The following is a 25661-nucleotide window of genomic DNA, read 5'->3' on the forward strand; positions in this document are numbered from 1 at the left end:
AATCAGTTGCATTTCCCCTAGATCATGGGCAAGCTGTGTCTCAGGATCATACAGGAAAAGAAGCAGGAAGGTTCTGTGAAGGAAAAGCAATGAGGACAATAATCCCTACTGGACATTAAAACAATCTACTAGGGGCGCCTGGGTGGCACAGCGGTTAAGCGTCTGCCTTCGGCTCAGGGCGTGATCCCGGCGATCCGGGATCGAGCCCCACATCAGGCTCTTCCGCTATGAGCCTGCTTCTTCCTCTCCCACTCTCCCTGCTGTGTTCCCTCTCTCGCTGGCTGTCTCTATCTCTGTCGAATAAATAAATAAAATCTTCAAAAAAAAGAAAAGAAAAAAAAGAAAATTTAGGAAAAAATAAATAAATAAATAAAACAATCTATTAAATCTGCTAAATTATTAAACAATAATTAAAACAACATAATGGTACATAAGAAGATTACATAAAAATACGGAACAAAATAGAAAGTACAGAAATCGATCCAAAGAAATGCAGGAAATTAAGGATGCACTACAGATCAGTTGGGTAGAGATGAACTGTTTAACTGGGTTTTTCCACAACTGGATAGCCATCTGGACAAATATACCAGAATAAAAGAATCAAAGATTTAAGTATTTAAAAAACCCCACGAAACTAATCAAAGAAGACATTGGAGAATTCCCTTAAAATTTGGCAGCAGAAAAATCTTTCTACTAAAAAACTCAAAATCCAGATGCTATAAAAAGAAAATACTCATAAATTTGACTACATAGAAATGAAAAATATCTGCACAGCAAGAAGTATGATAAGCAAAGAAAAAAATACAAATCACAAACTGAAAGAAATATTTGTATCTCCTCACAAACAAAAGTTTATCACCTTATATATGAGAAGGTCCTAGAAATCAAATTGAAACAGAAAGGTAGGAGAAACACGGGGCTCCTGGGTGGCTCAGTAGGTTAAGCATCTGCCTTTGGCTCAGGTCATGATCTCCGGGTCCTGGGATCGAGTCCCAAGTCGGGCTCCCTGCTCAGCAGGGAGTCTGCTTCTCCCTCTCCCTCTGCCCCTCCCCCACCCCCACTTGTGCTCTCTCGCTCTCTCTCTGCAACACTCTCTCTCAAATAAATAAATAAAATCTAAAAAAAAACAAAAAAGAAAGAAATCTGAGAAACAAAAATAACCAAAAAGAAGTGAGTAGATGATGGTTCCCAGGAAAAAGAATACAAATGTCCCTTAAACATGTACAAAATCACTCTTTATAACAGGAATGCAAATTAAGACTCTCCTGAGTTTCTACTTCTCACCAACCGGATCGGCACAAATCCAAAAGTTGGACAGATTTACACCTGCGGTGAAGCTTTGGGGAACAGACAGTAGGCATACACTTCTAGTGAAAGTACAAATAGTGCAAACCATTAATGAAGGGCAATTTGGCAACATCAACCAAAATTACAAATGCTCTTTGACAGAACAATCCGTTCGTAACACAGATTGATGTTACATGTTAATTCATGTGACAGATGTAATACTGCAGCATATATTTTTTAAAGATTTGATTTGTCAGGGAGAGAGAGAGCACAAGCATGGGGAGCGGCTGGCAGAGGCAGAGGGAGAAGCAGGCTCCTCGTTGAGCAGAGAGCCCAATGTGGGGCTTGATCCCAGGACCCTGAGATCATGACCTGAGCAGAAGGCAGACACTTAACTGACTGAGCCACCCAGGCACCCCTGAAGTTTACTTTTGTAACTCAAATGACTTTTTTTGGGGGGGGGTATATTTCTTTCCTTTTTTAAAGATTTTATTTATTTATTTGAGAGAGAGCACAAGCAGGGGAAGGGGCAGGGGGAGAGGGAAGAGACTCCCCTCTGAGCAGGGAGCCCAATGTCCCAGGACCCTGGCATCATGACCTGAGCCAAAGGCAGACAGACGCTTAACCGACTGAGCCACCCAGGTGCCCCTGCAGCATACTTTAACAGCAAAAGGTCTAGAACTACAGTTAAAAAGAACCATTTGTACTCATATAATGAAATTTCTTGTTAAAAAAGAAGAAACTTTCTAAGTAATAAATGGAAAGGACAACAGGATATAGGTTAAAAACACAAGGCTCAGAATAGTGTTTACTGTATGTCGTCTTAGGTGTTAGTAAGTCAAAAAATCATAAACATTTGTATTATAATAGATGTTTCCAATAGCATATGAAGAAACACTGCAACAATCCATAAGAAACTAACAGGGCATAGAGGCAGTCAGCAATGGGTGGAAGCTATACTTATCAAACCACATGTTTTTAAATTACTATGATTTTTGTACCATGTGAATGTATTACTTATGCAAAAAAATTAAAATACTTTTTAAAGATGTATAAACCCAAATTTAAAACACTGACACAAGAACTTGCAGACACATACCCTGTGTGTTCATCTGCTAGCTCTCCCAGAATCCCATCAGTCTGATGGCTCAGTGTGTCCTCAACATTGTAACGAGAAACAAAGAGAAACTTGACTATGACCGCTTTTCACATAACCAGTGTCACCCTTCCATTTCAAATCTTACCCCAAAATACTTAATTTCTACATTAGCTTTAGAGGTCCTTGATAATCCCCTACCTCGCATGTATATACACTCAGGGAAAAGCACAGTTTACAGAGAAGGTATTCAAAGGTTTTATTTCTGAAAAGGAGTTGGTAGACGACATCTATTTTTCTTGGGAGAAAAATACAGCAGAAAAGAGTATCAGTGGGCAGAGGAACGAGGAGAGAGAAAATATAAAGTTAGAACTCTCTCTTCCCTCAGTTTCTATTCCCTCTGCTCTTATTTTCTTCCCTGGTTGATTCTTGTCTCATTCGTTTATCTTTTCCTGTCCCTTTCCTACGAATTTTTCTCTAGTGTTTCTAAATGTCTTTCACTCTGTGAGTTCACTAAACCCACTCCCAAACTCCCAAATATGCGCCTATAGCCTGACTTCTTGCCCAAGGCTCACGCTTTATGTGGGGGCCAAGACATTCCACCTCTCCACCAACCCAGTGCTCTTGTGCGAAGCCCCAGGACCTGTAGAAAGATTTATCGTGCAAATGGTGTCAAAAGAAAGCCCAGGTAGCTATATTCATATTTAAAAGAAAGACTGTAACAAGAGACAAAAAAGGACAGTACGGGATAATAAAGGAGACGATCCAACAAGAAGATGTAACAATTGTCAATATTTATGTACCCAACATGGGAGTACCCCAATACATAAAACAGTTAAAAACAAACATAAAGGACCTAATCGATAGTTATACAATAATAGTAGGGGACTTGAACACCCCACTTACGTCATTGGCCAGATCATCCAAACAGAAAATCAAAAAGGAAACAATGGCCTTGAATGACACACTGGACTGGATGGATTTAACAGATATATTCAGAACATTCCATCCTAATACAGCAGAATAGGCATTTTTCTCAAGTGCACACGGAACATTCTCCAGAACAGGTCATATATTAGGTCACAAAACAGGCCTCAACAAATATAAAAAGAATGAAGTAATACTATGCACCTTTTCTGACCACAACGTTATTAAACTGGAAGTCAGCCAAAAGAAAAAAATCTGGAAAGACCACAAATATATGGAGGTTAAGTAACATGCTACTGAACAATGAATGGGTCAACCACAAAATCAAAGAAGAAATAAAAAAGTACATGGAAACAAATGAAAATGAAAACACAACAGTCCAAAACCTTTGGGATGCAGCAAAATGGTTCTAAGAGGGAAGTTTATAGCAAGACGGGCCTACCTCAAGAAGCAAGAAAAATCTCAAATACACAAGCTAACCTTGCACCTAAAGGAGCTAGAAAAAGAACAACCAGAATTCAAAACCAGCAGAAGGAAGGAAATTATAAAGATTATTTTCATTTAAATGAAATTAAATTGAAACTAAAAAAAAACAAAACAAAACAGTAGAACAGATCAATGAAACTAGAAGCTGGTTCTCTGAAAAGATCAACAAAATTGATAAACATCTAGGGGCACCTGGGTGGCTCATTCGGTTGAGCATCCAACTCTTGATTTCAGCTCAGGTCATGACCTCAGGTCATGAGATGGAGCCCTGTGTCAGGCTCTGCACTGGACGTGGAGCCTGCTTGAGATTCTCTCTCTCCCTCTCCCTTTGCCTCTCCCCTGCTTGCTCTCTCTCTCTCTCTCAAGTAAATAAATAAATCTTTTTTAAAAATTGATAAACATCTAGCCAGACTCATTAAAAAAGGGGGGGACTTAAATAAAATCACAAATGAAAGAGGAAAAATAAAACCGACACCACAGAAATACAAAAGATTGCAAGAGAATATTATGACGAATTATATACCAACAAATAGAACAACCTAGAAGAAATGGATAGACTCCTAGAAACATATAAACTACCAAAACTGAAATAGGAAGAAATAGAAAACTGGAACAGACCAATTACCAACAATGAAGTTGAATCAGTATTCAAAAATCTCCCAACCGATAGAAGTCCAGGACAGACAGCTACCAAGCATTTAAAGAAGAGTTAATACCTATTCTTCTCAAACTATTCCAAAACACAGAAGAGGAAGGAAAACTACTGAATTCATTCTATGAGGCCAGCATCACCCTGATACCAAAACCACATAAAGACACCACAAAAATAGAGAACTACAGGCCAGTATCTCTGATGAACACAGATGCAAAAATCCTCAACAGAATCCAACAATACATTCAAAAAAAAAAAAAATTCATTCACCAGGATCAAGTGGGATTTCTGCCTGGGATGCAAGGGTGGTTCCATATTTGCAAATCAAGGTCCCATTACCTTCCAGAATGGTTTGCCATCTACCATCTCTCCTTTTTCCACTTTCCTCTCCTTCTTCCTGTCTAATCCCACTTCTGCAAAGTTACCAGATTCATCTTCCCAAAACTTTGAGATCCCCTCACCTAAGCAAGTAACTTCTTAGCCTGGCATTTAAGGCCTTCTAGGACTTAAACCTAAATATCTATCCAATCTCAACTCTACCTCCAACTCATTCTCACTCATTCTAGCTCCAGCCAAACTAAAGGGTCTTTGGGCCCCTAATGTTTTCTGGGCTCTCTTACCCTCCTGCTCTTGGTTACAATTTCTTCCACCTGATACCCTTATTCCTAAAATCATTCAAAATTCTTCATATCTGCAGAATGTCATTTTCCCCTTTTTTTGTTTTCTTTGAGCTCATGAACCACCAACTCCATCCACCACATGATGCAGGCATTGTCTTAACTGTTTATAAGTAAAGACCAAAAAAAGACGAAGTTACATCAAACTTATGAAATGTCATTTCTAAGTTTCTAAAACAAGCTTGTACTAAAGGACACAAGGGGTGGCTTATCCTATGGAGGTAAAGGTGGAACGGCAAGGCAATGGCTTCCCTTAAGAAAAAAAGGATGTTAGTTCTTTTTGTTAATTACAAAATGCCTTTCTCTCTCCTTGAATAGATACCCCAATGCACATGCTTTTCTACTGACTGGAGATCTTAGGCACGGGCTCGTTGTATGGAACGTCAGATGAGCATCAGAGGCCGCACACCCTCACACGCTGGGATTTCATCATGCCTACTGGCATCACACACTTGACATCTGTTGTGGAGAAGTCATGTGGATTGGCCAATGACGGGAAGATAAACTCACTGTCGTGAACATATGAGTCATTGAAAATGAGGATGTTCATTTATTTGAGTAGATTTGTACCAAGGTCATTGCAGAGGCAGGAAGAGGAAGTGATACATATGCATGATAACTAACAGATACCAACTTAAGCAAAAAGCTTACCACTCTTGGGAAAAAGGAATATACACTTACTCTTTGCAAAGACTTTAAGTACTCCACACAATCTACCGAGCAGGTGAATGTTACTAATTACTCATAGCCAAAGCCTGTACTCTCTGTCCAGTCTTAATCTCCTCTTTCTCTTGTTGTTGTTTTGTTTTGTCCCTGAAGGGATGGTCTCTGGGATTTGTGATCAAGTTCCTTCTGTGTCAGCAAAGAGAATTTCTCTGGTTGCAAAGGGAAACCAGAAATCATAATGCTGTTTTCTCTAATAACCTGAAGAGTGTCACTTGGGATGCATACGCACTGTCTCCAAAGTACTTCAGCTTTTTGTAAAGGTCAAAGTCAATGCTCCTTCAAGTTGCTGGACAATGCATACAGTGCATTTTTCCAGATATTCAAAGGTAAAAGGGCCAAACTATCCCACCCCCAAAGTTTGTCCACACCGTCTCCTACATCCTCGGGCTTTCAGGTCCACTCTGTTTCCCAGTGAAGTGAGCAAGTGCGGGCTGCCCAGCACGCAACACCAGGGAAGCACAGAGGCATGGCCCATCAATTCCAGAAACACTGAGGCGAGACGGGGTGAAGGCTCTGCGACCCTAACAGAAAAGCAGACCACGCCCTAGTCTTTCCTTTTGCTCACCAGGTGTCCCCAGAGGTTACAAGGAGACATCAGGGCTCTATGGGTTTTATTCCCCGAGGAAACTTTAGAAAACAAAATAGGACTCCAGGGAATTAATGTCCTTCCCTAGCCAACCCAAGCTTTGAGGGCAACAGAACTCTGAGGAAGAGAAGCAGGAAAACCAGTCACCTGACCTAGAAAAGTTAGTGAAGGAGGTACAGAGGAGAGCTCCCAACATACTGAGGCGGGCACACCAAGAGAAGGTCCTAAGGGTTTTGCACATCCCCAGGGCATCCAGACATCACTAGGCCACAGATTCACATTACATGTTAATCCATGGTACAGACGTAATACTGTCGCCCTAAGAAAAGCACTCTCCAATCACAAGTCCAGCAGGCTGTCTCCTCTCCCTGAGCCCCAAGAGCCACTCCTCAACAGACCCAATGAACTACCACTATCTGCTCCCCGTCTCCCCAGACTTCTGCGTACCAAGCATGCTTTGGCACCCTGGCCCCTCACCTTCTTCTTTGTTCAAAAACTTATGCTGCCCTAAGAACTTCCGCGCGAAAACAGAGAAGATTGGGAAGTGCCGTTATAAAACCTCCGAGAGAGAGGAGAAAAGGGGGAGAGGGCTTGAAGGGTTGCTGCTACTCGCTGGCAGAACAAAGAATTGATGAAGAGCCTTCTTGCCTTCTCTGCTAATGGAGTCAGTGACCCACAAACAGATACACCCATGTTACAGAGACAAATACTACTGAAAGACAGATTAAAAACTGAAAAACTTAAAATTTGTATACTGATTTTATTACAACCAAGATGACAAGGCACTGCTAACAAGTGAAAAGAGTTTTATTACATAATTCATGCTGCTCCCCAAATTCTCAACTGTCCATTCTATGTGTAAAACTTTGTGTAATCTACTTAGTAGCCTGGTCCAGTTTCATGATCATTTTTTGCTAAGAAGCTCTTTCTTACATATAACATTTTCCTTTAATGTAAGCCAGTCTTTTTGCTCCATCTTTTATGGATATGGAGAGAAAGAGGGTGCTTCTTCCTCCTAATAATTAACCAACTGTCGTATGAATCATCCCTCAGTTTTTTCCCACATTTCCTCATCAACCTTCGCAGGTCTGGTTGGCCACTACAGTCATCCTTTTTCCCGGCTTCAGAATTTCCTTTTTACGATCCTTAGTATAAACCAAAAACCTGGGATTCTCTGTGCCTTGACATCACATCTAAACTACTTTGCATTTGAGCCCTTCATATCCAATGTCGCCCTCTTAGCCAAGTTTATTTCTATGTCTGTCCCCTTCCACGCACTAAGCTCACTCCCACTGCTATGCAAGCTATTCCCTCATGCCCCGAGTTTAGAAAGCCCTGTCACCTCAGTTAAACCCAAGCCACCTCTACATGACCGGTTCAACACTAACACGTCCACCAAAATACCCTCTCCGCAGTCCCCCATCCACAATGATCTCTTTTCATGCTGCGCTGATGAATTTTCTTGCTCAAGTTAATTGTATTTATTTTTGTGACATTCCATACCATCGGCACCAGCTGGCTTCAGGTTGTCCCCGGGATGCGTGGAGACTGGCGCTATCTCCTAAGTAGGCCAAGGGTTGCCTGAGGGCATAGTTCAGCATATGACGTAGGTACACAGATAACACCCGGTAAGCATAGTTCAGGCCGGGACCAGGGTCAGTGATCGCCAGCGGCCCAGGGTCAGTGATCGCCAGGGCTCGTCACTGTGGAGCTCAGTGACGTTCATCACGCTCGTGCTGCCACGAACTACAGCGGCATTTTAGGTTCTGCGCTCTCCCCGGCCTTCCATGCCTGAGAGTCTAAACTCTGCCTTCTGAAGCCGAAGCCTTCTCCAACCGTGTAACCAAGGCTGGCTAGCCCATTGCAGAGCATCCTCCTTGCGTAAAGGATCTCGAATGTCACCCCTCTCTCTGATGGCTCATTCATCAAAACAATCAAGATTACTTTACCATTCCGTTTCTTGGTTATTTAAAACCCAGCTAAGGGCATTCAGTCAGTGACAGGGCACTTCAATTCCGTCAGTCATCAACACAACCCCAAATGATACAACCAAATCTACGCCAAAACCCAATCACTCAAAGGATTCTCCCCCTTTTAGTTAGTGGTCCTTCGGTACACAGGTGAGAAACTTCATCTATTCTCCAGATCAAGAGCGGTGACAAGGTTTCATCAGGGAGAGCAAGTCCAAAGCAGTCAGGAGTGAGAAGCTGTCTGCGGGTTTGTGTTAAGGACGCTACATCGTGGTTCGGAGGCAAGGACTCATCACCCAGTGATGCCTGCCAGGGTTGAGGGGGGATAACAGATAGAGTGGATTTGTCGACCTGTTATTTGGAATAGGATACAATCAAAAGCTTTACTGAAATAAAGGTACGTTCAATTTTCCTGTTTTCTATAGGGTTTATGTATCTGTAATAAAACAATTTGCCCCTTTTAAAATTCTGAGTTATTTTCTGTTAGTGTCTCTCAGTTACCAAGAGTAGAAGTACTGGAGGTGTACTTGTTCTCCTGAGAAAAGCAAATGAGAACATCAGCTCCCTTTTTCATCATTATATGCCCCAGTAGTTCCCCAGAAACTTACAAAATAAGCAATGTTGATTATAAAAGAGGAAGATTTTTAACCCCAGATATAAACACTAATCATGAAATTAACCATGTGTCTATACCTATTTTGAAGCATAAACAGAGCGGAAGTATGGACATTGTAATCCATTGTCAGTCAACACTGCAGAGGAACTAATAGGCATTTAGAATTAACAGGCAGAGTTTCATTTTAACAACTAACAATTTTTTTAGTTTTTTAAAATTTATTTGAGACAGAGAGCGCAGAGCCAGCGAGACAGAACATGAGTGGAGGGGGTAGGGGCATCGGGAGAGGGTGAAGCAAGCTCTCCTCTGAGCACGAAGACTGACTTGGGGCTCTATCCCAGGACCCTGAGATCATGAACTGAGCTAATGGCAGACACTTAATCCACTGAGCCACCCAGGCGCCCTAACAACTCACATTTTAACATTTTAACATCTCGTTCACTATACTGTTGACCCATTTCTTGGCTGACAGCCCGCATTAAACTTTGTTGACTTGGACATGACTAATTTGATTAAACAAGAAATCCCACAACAGAGAAACATCTGTAAAACTTCATCGTCAAATGAGCCATCATATCAATTAAAATGTCAGCCTTAATGTGTGGCATTGATGTAGGGTATCTTTTATTATAATTCTAAATATTCTCATAGAGTCATTTCTTTAAAAGTTCTGTTGATGATTTGAAATTGAAATGTTATGAGTTTCCTAGTGCGTGACAAAGCCCACATTCAGCAGAGGAGTTCCCATTTGTGGAAGAGTTACACCTCAACCTTCAAAGGGAGAATTGAGAAGACACAGATTGACCCGAGGAGCAGAGAAGGAAGGGATAAGTTAGGCAGGGAGTGGCGGCAAGGGATTTTGAATAGGAAAGACAAATTGGATTGGGATTTCTTTTCAGTCTACCTTCCACTACTTACAAGATCCGAAGCAAGTTACTTGACCTCCTTCGCCTATAGTTTTCTCATCCATTAAGTGAGAATTAACAAGACCTTCCTCATGTAAATAATTTTGCACAATGGAACCATTGTTTAATAAACGGTGGTGATTATTATTATTGACCGGTTTTTGTCTATAAAATAGAAACAAAATGGAGAAGCTTTGTTCTTTTGACTGGGGTTTTCTCTGAGGGGTAGGGTGGCCAGAGGGGTGTGTCAGGTGAGGACGCTGGTTTGGGGAACACTTCTAAACTGACAAGATGGATTTTGGGTTTCATGGGTACCTGATGAGACGTCGGCTCCTCCCAATGGTATGGAGAACTTCTCTAAAAGAGAATGCATTCTCAAATCGACTCTCCTATCACCTAATCCGGTAATCTTCTCACTCTCAAAGAATCCCCAAGTCTCCACTCTCATCTGGCTTTTTCAAACCTCCACAATTCTGAGATGCGGGTTCTCTCCTCATCTGATGAGGAGTTTAGGACTGAGAGAGCTGAACACCAACAAGATCGTCACCAACTCAATAGTCCTGGGGACAGAACCGTCTAAAACCTGCTTTTATCACTTATATTTAAAAGCAAAACTAATTTCGTAGAAATAGGGATAGGGCACAAGGCATGTCACCTGCTTTGTTACTGCAATGCGACAAGAAAAATGATCTGAAAAATAATAGTATGTTTTATGAGCTTCCTCACTGATTTCTTAAGATGGGAGCCTTCCTTTCTGTGATTTGGGGCTTCTATCACGCCCTTTCCACCATTACTTCGCAATGCAATAAAGACGATTTGTCTGATCTGACCTTTTACCTCCTTTCCTGCCAGAACCACTCCTTCCTGCTTACTCACTGTTGGCCAGAAAAAAATGCTAAGTCATCTCCTTTCCGAGATTAGAGTACATAGTTACACACAAGTCTCCAATCCAGTCTAAAGTAAAGCTCCCTCCAAAACAGTATACTCTCATCAGATTATGAGGCAAAGTTTGAAGGAAGATTCCCTTGTCTCACCTCCACCTTTCCTTAAAGAACATGCCTTCTCTCCCACCATCCAGTGTTGTCTGATAACCCTGTTGTTCACAAGACTTAATCACATTCCATCCTTCCCCACATCAGCCACCAAAGACTGGAAATCAAGTTCTGCTCCCTCAGGGGCCTATTTATTAGAAAACTAAGAAAAATTATGCTAACGATACTGGATACCAAGAGATGAACGCATTATTCTCTAAGAGCAGTGGTTCGCAAAGGAGTAGACAAGGTTAGGAGTAGAGAAAGGCTTTTGCCCCCAGGGGACATTTGGCAATGGGTGGAGACACTGTTGGCTGTCACATTAGGAGTGCCCTACTATCATCTAGTGGGTACTGCTAAACGTCTTACAACGCATATGACCACTCTCCATGAAAACGGATTATTCAACTCGAAATGTCCGTAGTGCTGAGGCTGAGAATCCCACCTCTAACAGGTAAGACATCTTGATTAACAACTCTTGTTCCATAGGTTTACGTTTCAATTGCAGGCACTGGTCAGACTCCACGGGGATGTGTTCTGGAGCGGGTAACCATCAGTCACACCCTTGAGACAAGTATTTTATTTTCTATTCATATAAAACTAGTTCTATACATCAGACTAGAGACTTTAGCTGAGCAATTCTTGATATTTTATTTAGTTCAGTTTTTTTTAATTTTTATGCTTAAAATATAAGTTTATCCAAAAAATATGAGTTCAACAAAGACAAAAGATACCCATTGTCATATTTGCCTCAGATGTTCTTTAAAGAAAAAAAAACTGGAGATGCAGTTAAAGCCCATATCCCCATCCTTTCTCCTCCTTCCTAGAAGATAACCACTAACATGTGGTATATATCATTTCCACATATATTTTATACTCCTCTACATCTATCAACATAATTACATAGTATCTGCTTCTAGTAGTAATTTTAAATAAATGTTTTTATACTATACATTTTCTTTTCACTCAACATTAAGATTTGTGTACTTTGTCCTCTTCATGTAAATCCAGTTAATTCATTTAGACCAGCTCATATATTAATTTTCCTCTGGATGAGTGACTGCATTGTCCCCATATGTTCACTATTTGTATCCACTTGTAGCAAGTCTCCTAACACATACATGCTGAGAGTTTGGATAGGTTTGCTATGTTAGGAGAAGTGGAAGTGAGGGATTATAGACTAAATTTCATGTAATATAAAAATTTCATGTAATAAATTTCATGTAATAAATATCATGGAATATTGCACTTAGAAATCCAGATGACTAATTCTAGGGTTTACAAACAAACAAAGAAAAGCCCAAGGATCAAAACTTTGTCTTACACAGAGCTATAGTAAGCTGTGAGGATAAAAATGTAGGGTATGCTAGTGAATTTTTTCAGAATCATCTGCTATTAAGTAATTTTTGTTCCAGGAACGAAAACTGTACTCCATATGTCCAATAAAGCAGTATCAATAAATAAATAAACGTATCTGTAGACCATGACTGAATCTCGGTTCAAACAAATTTTAAAAACATTTTTAAACTGTTAGGGGAATTTATATATGGACTGTGTATTAGGTGATATTAAAAAATTAAGTTTGAGTTAACTTAATAGCACCGTGGCTATTTTTTAAAATCTTTTTCTAAAAAATGCATAAAAGATATGAAATCTTATATTGCATTGACTATTTTAGCAAAAAATAAGAAGGCACAGATGAATCAAGCGTGGCAAAATCTCGACAAATATTGCCTATATCAGGTTCATTATACTATTTCTCTGCTTTTGTGTGTTTGACAATTGTCATCACCATCATCACCACCATCAGGCACACGATTTACAGGGGCAGACTAATAAAAGCAGTAGACATTTGGCAGTGATAAGGAAAATCTCACTCGAAATCCTTTCATATCCCATAACTGGATTATTTTTCTCTCTACAAGTAGCTAGACAAGTTCCAGTATTTTATCAGCAAGATAACCTCATTAAATGCATTATACTCCATATCCCTGAGGACAGCAGATACTGACTGGTATTCAGGGAGTTTACACCAAGACAATACTACTAAATCAACTTTGTTGATTTAAACAGACTCTCTAACCCCCTTACCCTCCACTCCCCACCCCCTTGCCTGCCCAGTGGGGCGCCTGGGTGGCTCAGTAGTTTAAGCAGCTGCCTTCGGCTCAGGTCATCATACTGGGGTCCTGGGATAGAGCCCCACATCGGGCTCCCTGAGTCTACTTCTTCCTCTCCCTCTGCCCCCCCCCCACCCCGGCTCTCTCTTGCACTCTCTCTCAAATAAATAAAATCTTAAAAAAAAAAAAAAAAAGCCTGCCCAAAACAAAATCAGTATTAAAAATGATACAAATTTCTGTCACAAAATGTTATCCCACATTTTCTATAAATGCAAGAGATTTAATATCGACACAACCAATGTTGTACCAGTATCAACATGGTTCATCAAGTCTCACAGAAAGAATTCCAAATGTAAAATCAGAGGGAAATGTGAGGCAGCCTGAATTCTCTCTGAACAGGTACAACATCAGAAGTTTCACTGTAGCATTTTGTCTCTTGTGTGTGTTTGGGTGGAGGAGAGATGGGATCTGGGGGTGAGACATACAGGGCAGGAGAGAATTTAGCACGGGGGCTTAATTAACAATAGGCCACGTGACCCCCAAACCCTATGTGTGGTGACTGCTGGAGTAGGGCAAAGGGGAGGACCTGAGGAGGTGGCATACATGGCCGTGCAGACATCGCTGAGTCAGGTCAGCGGCACATTCTAGAGGACAGTGCCAAAATGGCTGAGCCGCGGCCTCTATTTATCTGTATTGTTTGTGACACCTCCAGGACAAGGGCAAATCGGGCCTTTCTTCCTGCCTGTTGACTTTTGCTTGGTAAGCATTCAAAATGTCCTAGTAATATAACGCAATTTATAGTGGAATTAATCTCCAGTTCTGAAAATGGCGTGATGAATTACATTCATTACAAGTACAATCCTAATTACTAACTAATTGAAGTCTATTGCACAATAAATCCTCGAAATCAGTTAAGTACCCAAGGATGATGTGGGTGGCTCTAAATAGTCAATGGGGCCTTGCACTATTTACAACAGAGTAAGATAAAAGCTGATAAAATCTCAATCAGACCATGTTCCTGGGTCCGAGGAGATGCACTTGTCCCATGGCTGGAGTAGGGAAACACATCAGCCCTCAGGAAACAAACTAGGGTAGAGGGTAATTGCATTCTCTACTGAAGTCGACTGTTCAGTACAACACAGTTACTTAAAGAGGGGAGAGAAAGATTTATCTTCAATGCTGTAGTAACAGTGAGGAAACCTCCTTAAAACTGGAAGAAGGGGCAATAACAGGGCTTCTTAAAGAGATGCTGCTCCTGACCCGACCTGAAGCTCAGTCAATAAAGGAGACCGTTTTTATTGGAAGACCCAGCGGAAGACGGCTAAAGACAGGAGAGAGCGATTGAACCACAAAGGTATTTCCCTAGCTCGGCTTTCAGTCGGCTTATTAATAAAAGCACAAGAGAAATATAACACAAGAGGGGTTTAACTAGAGAGAGAGACTCAAAAAGTGCTTCCAAAAATATGCTTCATCAAATAAAGCAGCAGCAGAAGAAATTTTTGGTGCAGAAAATAAACACAACTATTTTCCCTGTTTAGCCAACCTCTCCCTCTCAGTTTCCCGAACCTGTCGTCAGCACTGTAGCGCTCACACACGTCCAGATCACACCTGCACTGCTGGGGCCCTTGGCCTGCCGGTGACCCTTGCCTCAACTTTGACCGGCTCAGCGCTGACTGGGGCTCCTGTTGGCAGCCGTCCAGAGACAGGAGGCTCCAGAGGCAGAAGATTGCAGCAGCCGGGCACACGGCGCTCAGTGTGTTTGTGTGTTGCATCACCCCCGGCCAGTCTGTCGAGGAGGAAGCTATCCCTCTCTGCAGACTCCAAACACCAGGGTGTATCCACAAGGCACACACCCCGTAACAGGGCCACCCAGGCAGGATGGACATCAGGATGGGCGTGGAGGTGCATGCCCTGCAGAGCTGTGGGATTAACACAGATGAAAGCAGCATGTATCAGAGACTAAATTGGATCCCACGTTGTCCTTGGCTTACGCACCTACGTTGAGCATTTATCACAGCGACCTGTCGGATACCTGTCTCCTCACAGGACCCGTATCTTCATCATCTGTGGCTATCGCATCAAACTTACAGGTAGCCAATCAATGCTCAGTTACTGCAACGGTCATTGCCAATTCCATGGCTAAAAGGAAGGGCAGCTACTCTGAATGAAAGAAGACAAATTTGGCATCCTATAGCCCTACTCTAAACCATTATGATTTATATTTTCTCCTCTTGTTCACTTCCACTTTTCCCTGGAGGTACCATGGAGAAGACAGATGCATGGAAAAAAAAAAAAATTCGACAAGTGGCAATATTCACTTCAGTACAGGCTAAAAAATCCAAACCAATGCTAAGGACACCCTCATCCAGTGATTTTTAATCCTCTTAACCTACCAAATTGAAACGCCCTGTGCCCTTTTAAAGTCATGGCCTAAGATGTGTACCACCACCACTCCAATCTACAGGGCTCCATAGAATTTCACTCAAGATCAGTGACGGCCCAAAGTCTCACCAACTACAAGAAAACCAGCCATAAAGTTTGTTGTCTCCTTAAATCATAAGGATACACATTCAAAAATGTACCCAGAAAAATTAGAAATTAGTAGATCTGCTATGTCCAAGAGAAGGTATCTGACAACAAAAAGAAGACTGCGTATAGCCAGAAATATCCAATCTTGGTAAAATGTTACTGGTGATAATACTTGGTGTTTAAGTAGATATCATAAAGATCAACTAGTCGTTTCAATCATTTGAACATAACAATCCAATTACACAACATGAGCAGATGTTTTCACTCAAATACTTCATTTCCAAAATGCATTGTGGTATACAGTTTCTACAATTTCTCGTAGACAAGCTTCCAGAAGATAAATTCCTCCTAGTGAGGTGTGTGACATTTTGATTATCTTTAACCCTAAATTAGATGGGCACAAAATTGTTTCTACATTTTTGAAAAACACATAAAGGTTCAGTCTTTTAATTAAGTCAAGTGACTTATTTATTCCTAATTTCATAGCCGTCCCTCCAAAGAATTCTACTTTCCTATGAACCCTGTGTCTTGAACAATTCTTAAAATTCTTACCCGAAGTAAAAGGTCTATTGGAACAACGGCAAAGCACTGATAAGCAAAAGCACTAATGAGCTCAGTTGACTTAATTCACTTCTAACAAAAATTAACAAGTGTCTTTACTGTAGGACTTTTCCGAGCCTTTGTTACTACGTAATATTACTTTCCAAAAGCAAGGTGTCACATGTGGTGATTCCCAAGCTTATTTCACGGGAGGGGAGCAATTATGTATTTCACGTAATACCAGTCTTTAGTAGGAAAGGGTTATCGTGAGGATCATTTTTGAGAACCACAAGTTAGAATAAGCTGCTAATAAAACCTCGAAAATAGGTTTAACTCCAAGGTAGTCCAATTAGCATTATTTTCTTAAACCATTAACTAGATCTTTAAAACTACAGGCAACCATCTTGACATGTATTCCTTCAGAAATGCCCTGTAAGAACAGATAGACGAACTCACACATTATTACCACCTTTACAGTGAAAACTCATTCAAAATTCAGGCAGCTACTATTTTGCATAAAGGACGAAATTATGAATGATCCAAGGCCTACAGAATGCACTGCTTTCTGCATATTTCAAGTTCAAACTGGGTAGAGGTAAATTTATCCAATTTGGATATCATAACCATCATAAACGAAAAAGAAGACTTACCGACAGAAGCTGAGTTTTTAAGACCCGACTCCTTTGGGACTCCTTTTTCAATTCGTATCGTGGCCCACTGTTTAAAAACAAGTAGCATTGTTAATGTAAACGGTTCCATGGACACGATGTGACGTACTCAAACCGTATACTTACGTGCAAGTGAAATGAAACATTAAGCCCGGCACTCTCTGAATTAGAGACACCCTAGTAAACCGCGGAGGTAATGGTATTCCAAGGCTCAAGTACACTCCTATACTAGTCACTGATCATGCTCTAATAAACTGAAGACAAGATCGTGCTGACCCTATTGAAACCCCTCACACACACCTGGGACCCCATAAAGGTCTCCTTGAAAGCACAGGTTATGGCATCAAGACTGAGTTCAAGTTACTTAATCCTTCTAGGCCTAGTTTCCTCATCCGTGAAATGAGGATAATAGTTCCTATCCCATAGGGTTGTTAGGAGGATTAAATGAGATTAACACCGGTAAACACCTAAACACAGGACCCGAAGAATGACTACTGTTTTCATAACAAATAAAGCATTCAGAGGCCAGATACACTCAGAGAGACCGAATTGCCTGCATCAGAAATAGGCTTGCAGAAGGAGGCAGTCTACACTTGGGGAGCTGGAAAGGAAGGGGTGAAATCGCTAACTAAAGACACCACGTAGCCACCTGGTCACTTGCCCCTAGTGAAATGCACAGGGAAAATGTTATGATTATGAGGAACAGGAGAACAGAAAAAATCAATTCCCATTTTTGTTTTCAATGTACATAGGAGTGTAAAGAGAGATACCAAGGTGTGATTTGTTATTTTCTTCCTTATACTTTTTCTATGCATTTCCAAAATTATCTACCATTAACATCCGAGTTCAAAAACCACAAGTGAACTTTGTTGACGGCATCCCAGAAAATCCCAATGGCTGTCTTTCCAGTTTAGAAAAGGAATGATTAAAATAGTATTTCAATGATTACAATTCCAGAAGGTAACATTGTTGAAACTGACTGACTGGAGAGGAAGTGGGAAATTAGAGGTAAAAGGCATTGGGATCATTATAATTAGGACTTAAGCACCCTTGAAGGAGCAAAAAGAATTAATCGAAAATGCAGTGGCTAAAAACAGGTATTGCTAGGCTCACAAGGAATTAAACAGATTTTTAAAAATTCAAGTAAGTAAGACAACGAAGGACACAGGCTAAATGACCTAAAACATATACTTGAAGGTCAAGGAGAAGGGCATGATCTGACTACGTCAGGACCCCCTGCACAACATCCCAAAGAGCCAAGTAGGAACATGCTATTTGTGCTTAGAGAACAGCCTATAAATAGAGACTTAATCTTCCCAGCTTCAAGCGGCAAGTGACAAATGATAATAAGACTCAATCTTAATCTGATTGCGCCTTTTTCCTTCTTTGCTGATTTAATGCAGGAATTCTCAAACTCTAGACATGTCTCTCATCCCTTCTCAGTAGAGGTAAAGGTTTATTTCCATAGTTTTTCACTTTCAAGCTTTAGTACCTATTGTCATTTATAATTAGACCAAAGAGAGAATTAAAATAAAATTTTGTCCATAATCGAACATTTGTTATCTTGGAGCTCACTTTTTTTCTTGTGGCCAGGTGATTTTATATTTTATATAAATGGCAATTACCTTAGATTAGGACAATTACTCCAGGCTCGTGTGATGGAAAATATTGATATTTTGAGGCTGCTATGGGCTGAATTGTGTCTCCCCCCAAAATTCATATGTGGAAGCCCTAACTCCCCAGCATCTCAGAATGTGACTGCATTTGGAGACAGGGCCTTTTTAAAAAGGTGACAAGGTTAAAACAAGGCCTTTAGGGTGGGCCTTAATCCAACACGACTGGTGTCCTTCTAAGAAGAGGAAATTTAACACACATAGACACCAGGGATTTGCACACACAGAGGAAAGATCATATGAGGCCATGGCAAGAAGGCAGCCATCTGCAAGCCAAGGAGAGAGGCCCCAGAAGAAACCAAACCTGCCAACACCTTCATTTTGGACTTCCAGCTTCCAGAATTGTGAGAAAATAAATTTCTGTTGTCTAAGACACCCAGTCTGTGGTATTTTGTCATGGCAGCCCGAGCAAACTGATACAGGGGCATGCCTCCTATAGCGTGATGTGCTCCAAAGAGCTCCATGTTCTGTCACCAGACAAGCGTCAGGATGCATAACCTCTCCTGAAATGGTAACTCCTACAAAATGCAGTTACGGTGTTCAAGACTAGCAAAGTGTCAGGTTAGAGGAGAAGTCATTTAATGCCAAAGGAAATCTGTACTAGAGAACCATTTTCTTCTGTGGGCTTGCTCCAGGGAAGGTGAAAAGCACCGAAGCTTTGCAGCCAGACACGTACGCATATGAACTGTGGCTCTGAACTTCCTGGCTGGGCTCACCTCAGAGGAGAGATTTTTCACCTCTTGAGACCTCATCCCTAAACCAGGGACAGTACCAAGACAAAAGATGAAAGAAGATAATCTATCCCATGACCGCCGCACAACAGGCCACAAAGTAGAAAATGTTGGCTTCCTCCTCCCTCCTCACACCCCACTATTTATTTAGCTTCCAAAATTACTTTTTTTCCAGACCACCAGTGCATCTTCCAATAATCAGCTATGTCTCTTCTTCCACGCCAACTGATCAGGTTAAGCCCAAAAACAGAGGTGGGGAATATCTCTTCAGAAGCTCTAAGCCTCTTCTAGAGGTTATCTCAGAAAACATCTGCCTCCAGGAACCACGAAAAATGCAGTTCTGACCACAAGATGATCCTGAAATATGATGGTGACTTCTAACAACCCCCATTGTTACTCCCATCTCACTTCCCCTTACAAAGAAAAGCTGAAAGATACTTCCCATCAGGTTTTCACTCTACTTTACTTTAAAAATCCTCTTGGGAAGCAAAAGTAGCTGTCTCTAATTCACTCACACAAAAAGGGTTAAGTCTGATTTTAAAATATCTTCCTTTTTATTCATGTATTCATTTATTTTTTTAATAAAGACATTTATTGTTAATAAAAACGTTTTAATAAAAACTGGGTGTGGAGCCCAGCTCAGGGCTTGAAATCATGACCCTGAGATGAAGACCTGAGCTGAGATCAAGACTCACACTGGGCTTGAACTCACAGCCCCGAGATCAAGAGCTGAGCTGAGATCAAGAGTTGGACACGTAACTGACTGAGCCACCCAGGCGCACCTAGGTCTGAGTTTTAAAGCTTAGATCAAAATCTTGCAGAACTGTGACACTGTCACCTAGATAATTACAACTTTCAGTTTTTACTCTAAAAAAACATTTAAAATTAACTTAAAAAAGAAAAGGAGAGGATGAAAATTATATAAAAATTCAAATACTAGGTTTAGCCAAATTAACAGCAGGCCACCATCTGTAGCATAATAAAACAGCTTCTTGACAGAGCTGTTATCTTGGCAGAGTAAGAATTGAGGCTCTAGATTCAAATTAAAATCCCAATTCTACCACTAATAGCTGTATGCCACTATTTGGACAAATTATCTCTCTGAATCTCCATTCCCCAACCTATCAATGGGAGTAATACAGCCTCTGTCAGAGAGTTGTGGAATTAAGCACACTGCCTGGGTAGCTTTTCTTTATTAATACTTTCTGTCGTAAACAGCCATGGCCTTCTAGCATGTTTATTGTATTTCCAACACCAGGAATAACAGCTGAGTATTATATTAAAAGGGTGTTATAACCATCCGACATGACATTTATTGACATGCCTTTTATTTCTTTTTTTTTTTTAAGATTTTATTTATTTATTTATTTGACACAGAGAGAGAGACGGCCAGCCAGAGAGGGAACATAAGCAGGGGGAGTGGGAGAGGAAGAAGCAGGCTCCCAGCGGAGCAGGGAGCCTGATGTGGGGGTCGATCCCAGGACCCTGGGATCATGCCCCAAGCCGAAGGCAGATGCCCAACGACTGAGCCACCCATGTCTTTTAAAAAAGATGAAAAACTAACTGGTGGATGGAGGAAAGTGTAAAGGGAAAGAATAATAATTAAAATAAAAGACAAGAATAGTCTGCTCTGAGTTGTATGCTAACTCCTTAAAGAGCTCAAGGTAAGTTAAATCTTAGCCACAAAGGAGCAAAGACAAAAAAAAAATCAAAAAACAAAAAAAACAAGACCAAAGAGTGTTCCAGTTCAGACTCCACTGACATTGGAGCATCTCCTGTGCATCACTGCTTTCCTTGACCTCTCCTCACTGACCTGCGCAGTAACACTCTGAGGCGTACTCCTCTACGCCCACGTTGAAACTTAACTGCCCTGCCCATGGTCACAGGGCCAGAAATTCAGAGGAACCTGTCCGTGCTTCCAGCTTATTTTTCAAAAGCTGAGGAGAAAAAAATAGTCCATTAACATTCATTATCTGTCCATTGCCTGTGTTATCTGGTTAGATTAGATAATTTACATACCACTGCCCTCCCTTCTACTCTACCCATCCTATATTCTCTTCCCATCTTTAGTTCCCTCTAATCATGAGCCTTGTGCCAGCTCAGAGCAATCCTTCGCCACCCTCACCCCCATTAACTTCTGCGGTTGAAAACAGCATTTTTTAATCTTAAATCCATGTTCCTGTTTGGGATAAACACGAAAACCTCACTCACACACACACCCCTTCCAGAGATTCCGACTCGTATACCCTACCATCCGAACGCACTATCCTCTCTACACGTCCCCACCCCAAAGTTTTACTTTTCATAGTTCGAAGTCCTAAAACAATTTTCCTAATAGGAAGTTGTAATAATGCTGTATATACTCCTTAGAAATCATGATATACCCCTGGAAAATCACCGGCTTAGAGAAAGAAACAACCAAGTCCATTGAAAACTAAGTGCTAACGAATAATGAGGAGCAGAACGACTGGGCCTTGCACAGAATCGACAAAAAGGCAGGGTATTTGTCCAGAGCTAAAGATGTCCTAGTACTGAACAACCAGCACAACTTTTAAGGGTCAGGAAAAGCAATCCACTGTACTACCCAACCACCTAACAGAAATGTCAGGGAAGCATCAAAGGCTCTTCTGGCTGAAGGACGAGAAGAAGCCGTGGGTCACCACTTCCCTCTTCCGTGCCTAAAGCAGACATCACTGTGGGATCACAGCTCCTTCCTGAGGAGCCCACCTGCTCCCAAACACAGGCGCTCCAGTCAGCTACAGGTCAGAGCCGGTCCACAAAGTGAATCCCCATTCTAGTTACGTATATGCCAAGCATCACTCTGACCCAGCAAAGGGGGTAGTTCCTTAGGCCGTCATCTACCTGGTTGCCAAGCTAAGTGGGCTATCTCTCAGTAACAAGCAGCACATCTCTAAAAGTCTCTTCAACTCTAGATGGACAAAAAATTAAATTCAGGCCCTACCTACCCGAAGACCAGATCCTAAACTGGAGAGATCCCTTCCAAGTATAGTAGGTATTTGCCAAGCCGACAGCTACTAGCTGGTTCTCTCTGCTTGACATCTCTTCAGTTGTACCTTGAATTATTAAAGCAAGACAGACAGGAGTCAGCCGCTGGAAGCCAGTGTGTGGGATTTACCTTCACTCCAGTCTCACTTGGGGTATAAATTCCGAAAGACTCTGCTGTACAGGGGAACAACTCAGTCATTTCAGAGTTCTGAGAAAGAGTTCTGAACACCAGCCAAAGAAGATCGTCTGCTATGGGGAGAGTGTTTGTAAAAGATCTAGCAGTAAGAGGCAGCCTAAGAAATTCACAGCACAGAGTGACCAAGTTCAGAGTGTGAAGTCAACAGGAAAGGTTACAAACTGCAGCAATATCTCCCAGGCAGAAACAACAGAACTTTTAAAACGTGAGGGCTGAAGATAAAGACTCAAATATAACTTCAAAGACAAGGCAGAAAAATCGCCATGAAAAGAAAGTGCAACAAAAATCTGGGGCAAAACAGGAGATTAGCAGGGAGAAGAGAGTTGCAGGAGGTTAGTAAGTGAGAGATTAGCAGGTAATCTCCACGTGGGAGATTAGCGGGTTAGAGATGTGTATCTGAGAGCCACCCCACTCACCAAGGGAGAAAAAAGCCAGGTCCCGGGGGCGGACTGAAGATAAGGGCAGAAAAATGAGAACCCGTACTAGCAGGTCCTGTAGAAGGTAGAGAAAAAAGGGTGCTAGAGGTTAAATGGCATTATTCGTTTAACTAGTAGCAGCAAACACTGACCTACCACCTAACACCTACAGGCACCCTTCTAAAATGCTGGACATATGAACTCATTTAAACAACTCTGTGGGGGCGCCTGGGTGGCTCAGGTCCTGGGGATTGAGCCCCAGGGTCCAGCTCTCTGCTCAGGGAGTCTGCTTCTCCCTCTGCCCCTCTCCCTGCTCATGCTCAAGAGCTCTCTCTCTCTCTCTCTCTCTCTCTCTCTCGTTCTGTCTCTCAAATAAATAAATAAAATCTTAAAAAAAAATCAAAACCAACCCTAGGGAAATAGGTGTTATATTGTTATTCCTATTTTATAGATGCGGAAAATAAAGCACAAGGAGTAGGGGATTTCCCTAAGGTCACATATTGAGGAGCGGAACTGATTTTGGAACCAAATCTAAGCAAATCCGTATCCCAAGTCTGTCGTCCTGACCACTAGACTACAGGGCCTCTCCCCAGTTAAGACTCCAGGCTCCACTTAATTCAAGCAAACCACTGAACTTCTCTGAGTCTCTGTTTCCTCCCCTGAAAAAAAGGGGATGACGCTGGCCCTCCCTACCGTCCAAGGCTTTGGGGAGCATCCGATGAAAGAGCAAAGGGGAAAGCCCTCTGTAATCTAAGCTCTGTGTAAGGGCGAGCTGCTATTGCTCCCCACCAGGCTCACCCCCAGCTAACACCTTTCTTTGCAGAATTTGGAAGCAGGAGTGTAGGGAAAACAGAGGTCAAAGAATATACATTTTCAATGACATTTCAAGTGCTTTTGGTTAGATAAAATTTCCATGACTCCACTAAAATATTATCAGATTTCTCTCTGCCGCCCAGCAATTGGTTTCTTATCTTGAGCATAAACTAGAACGTGGTGCCTCTCTGGACAGCATGCCTTGGTACACGAAAGGACCTCTGAAACCTGGGGCTATAAAAACTAAGGAGAGTGAAGGGACAACTGCACTACATAATGGGTATAAAGAAATCGATAATAGATGGGGCGCCTGGCATTCCGGGATCGAGTCCCACATCTGGCTCCTCCGCTGGGAGCCTGCTTCTTCCTCTCCCACTCCCCTGCTGTGTTCCCTCTCTCGCTGGCTGTCTATCTCTGTCAAATTAATAAAATCTAAAAAAAAAAAAAAAAAGAAATCGATAATGTAAAAGACGGATGCATTGTTACTCTAATCAGTAATAATAATAATAACAATAATAAAACAGTGGGTGGGGGTGGTTCTGCAACCAACTTGGGGAACAGCAAGGTGGTCCGGTGGTCACAGCCCGGATCCCTCCACTCTGCGGAAGGAGCCAAGATGCTGTCTCCGCGCTAGTGCGGGAGGTAATCTGAAACGCACACCCCTCGGGACCGCTGACCTTCCAAGATGGTCCCCTCGCATCAACCCGGCTCTCCGCAGATCTACTCGCGGCCACCACTGCCCCGGGGTCTCTCTCCCTAAAGCCCTCAAAGGTGTTGGGGCGCCGCATCCCCCCGGCACTCACCTCTAAAGTTTTCACCAAGATCTTCATGTAGACCTCGGAGATGCCCAAAGACACCCCGAAGACCGAAGGCAGGAGGATGAGGCAGAGCACCAGCGTCAGCCAGGTGGAAAGGATCTTCCCGGCCAGCTCTGCGCCCTCCATGGCTGGGCGCACCCTCTCGGAAGGGGTCCACGGAGGAGGTCCGAGCGCGACAGCTGTCCCTGCCCCTAGGCAGTCGGGCTGCAGCTCCGGGAGCAGAGGCGCGGAGCCGGGCTCCGGAGAGTCAGCGCCGCCGCCTCCCGGCACTCACCTCTGCCGGGAAAGAAGAAAGGAAGGAAAAAACTTTCAGAACGACGGCAATTTCCTTCCTTCCCCTTCGGGCTCCTCCCGGCCCGGCCGGTTAACTCTTTCTCCGCTGGAGGCCCAGGCCAGCGCCGAAGCCACCGCAGCGAGGGCAGACCTGGTCGCGCCGGCAGGACGACTGGAGCCGGGGTGAGCGAGGTGACACCGCGGCGCGGGCAAGGCAGCGCAGCCGGGAACGCGCCCCACCCTGGTGCCTAATTTCCTCTGGGTGGCGACTGCGACGACTCAGCGGCTGACTCACCGAGGCCCTCCCGGAGGCCCTCCCGGAGCGCGGATCCCTGCGGGCGCACCGCACCACTGCACACCCGCCGCGGGCGGAACTGGCGCCGGGCCGAGCACTGGGCTGGGGCAAGCTGCGCTCCCGCGCCCGGCGCCCTATTTCTGCACCCTGCCCTCGCCCCACCTCCCCCGCCACCCAACGGGGAGCTTCCAGGCGGGATCTGCACCGCCAGCGCCGCAGCCCCCACCCCCACCCCCGCCCCGGCGGCCTCCCTTCTTCCCCGCGCCCCGCCTCCCCCAGCTTGCCTAGCCAAGGTCCTTTAGGGAGCAGAGCTTTCTGCAAACTGGTAGCATTTCTTCACCCCCAAAATGAACTACTGACGTATCCGGGACGCTTGAGAAGACCATGTTTGTATGGCTGTAAAACCACCTCTTTGGAAGGGCTTTCGGGGAGAGGGAAAGGCACAGAGCGCCGCTGAGCTGCCGTTCGCGCCGCGTCCAGGTCTCCCACGCCTCCTTCCCCTCTCTCCGCTGAGCCGCTCTGCGGCTCTCTCTTGCTCGTCGGGAGAGGGGAAAGCTCTCTCCGAGAGTCGCCTACCCCACTCAGCAGCCATCGCGCTGGCACAGGAATCCTTCCGCTGAGGGTCGC

The 25661-nt window shown here is 43.0% G+C and overlaps 1 protein-coding gene across 1 annotated transcript in view; it reads right to left on the bottom strand.

The window, feature by feature from the left end:
- Window positions 1–25191, bottom strand: part of GPAT3 (glycerol-3-phosphate acyltransferase 3) — a 60387-nt gene extending 35196 nt beyond the window's left edge. Inside the window, exons 1-3 of the mRNA XM_045790901.2 lie at window positions 25035–25191; window positions 24452–24742; window positions 16796–16862 (exon numbers count right to left, since the gene is read on the bottom strand). Coding sequence (XP_045646857.1) covers window positions 16796–16862; window positions 24452–24592 — 208 coding nt within the window. The 5' untranslated portion in view covers window positions 24593–24742; window positions 25035–25191. The remainder of the gene's footprint in view (window positions 1–16795; window positions 16863–24451; window positions 24743–25034) is intronic.
- Window positions 25192–25661: the final 470 nt, after the last annotated feature.

Source organism: Ursus americanus, chromosome 8, assembly GCF_024610735.1.
Source record: "Ursus americanus isolate L20-20 chromosome 8, mUrsAme1.1.p, whole genome shotgun sequence".
Taxonomy (NCBI): domain Eukaryota; kingdom Metazoa; phylum Chordata; class Mammalia; order Carnivora; family Ursidae; genus Ursus; species Ursus americanus.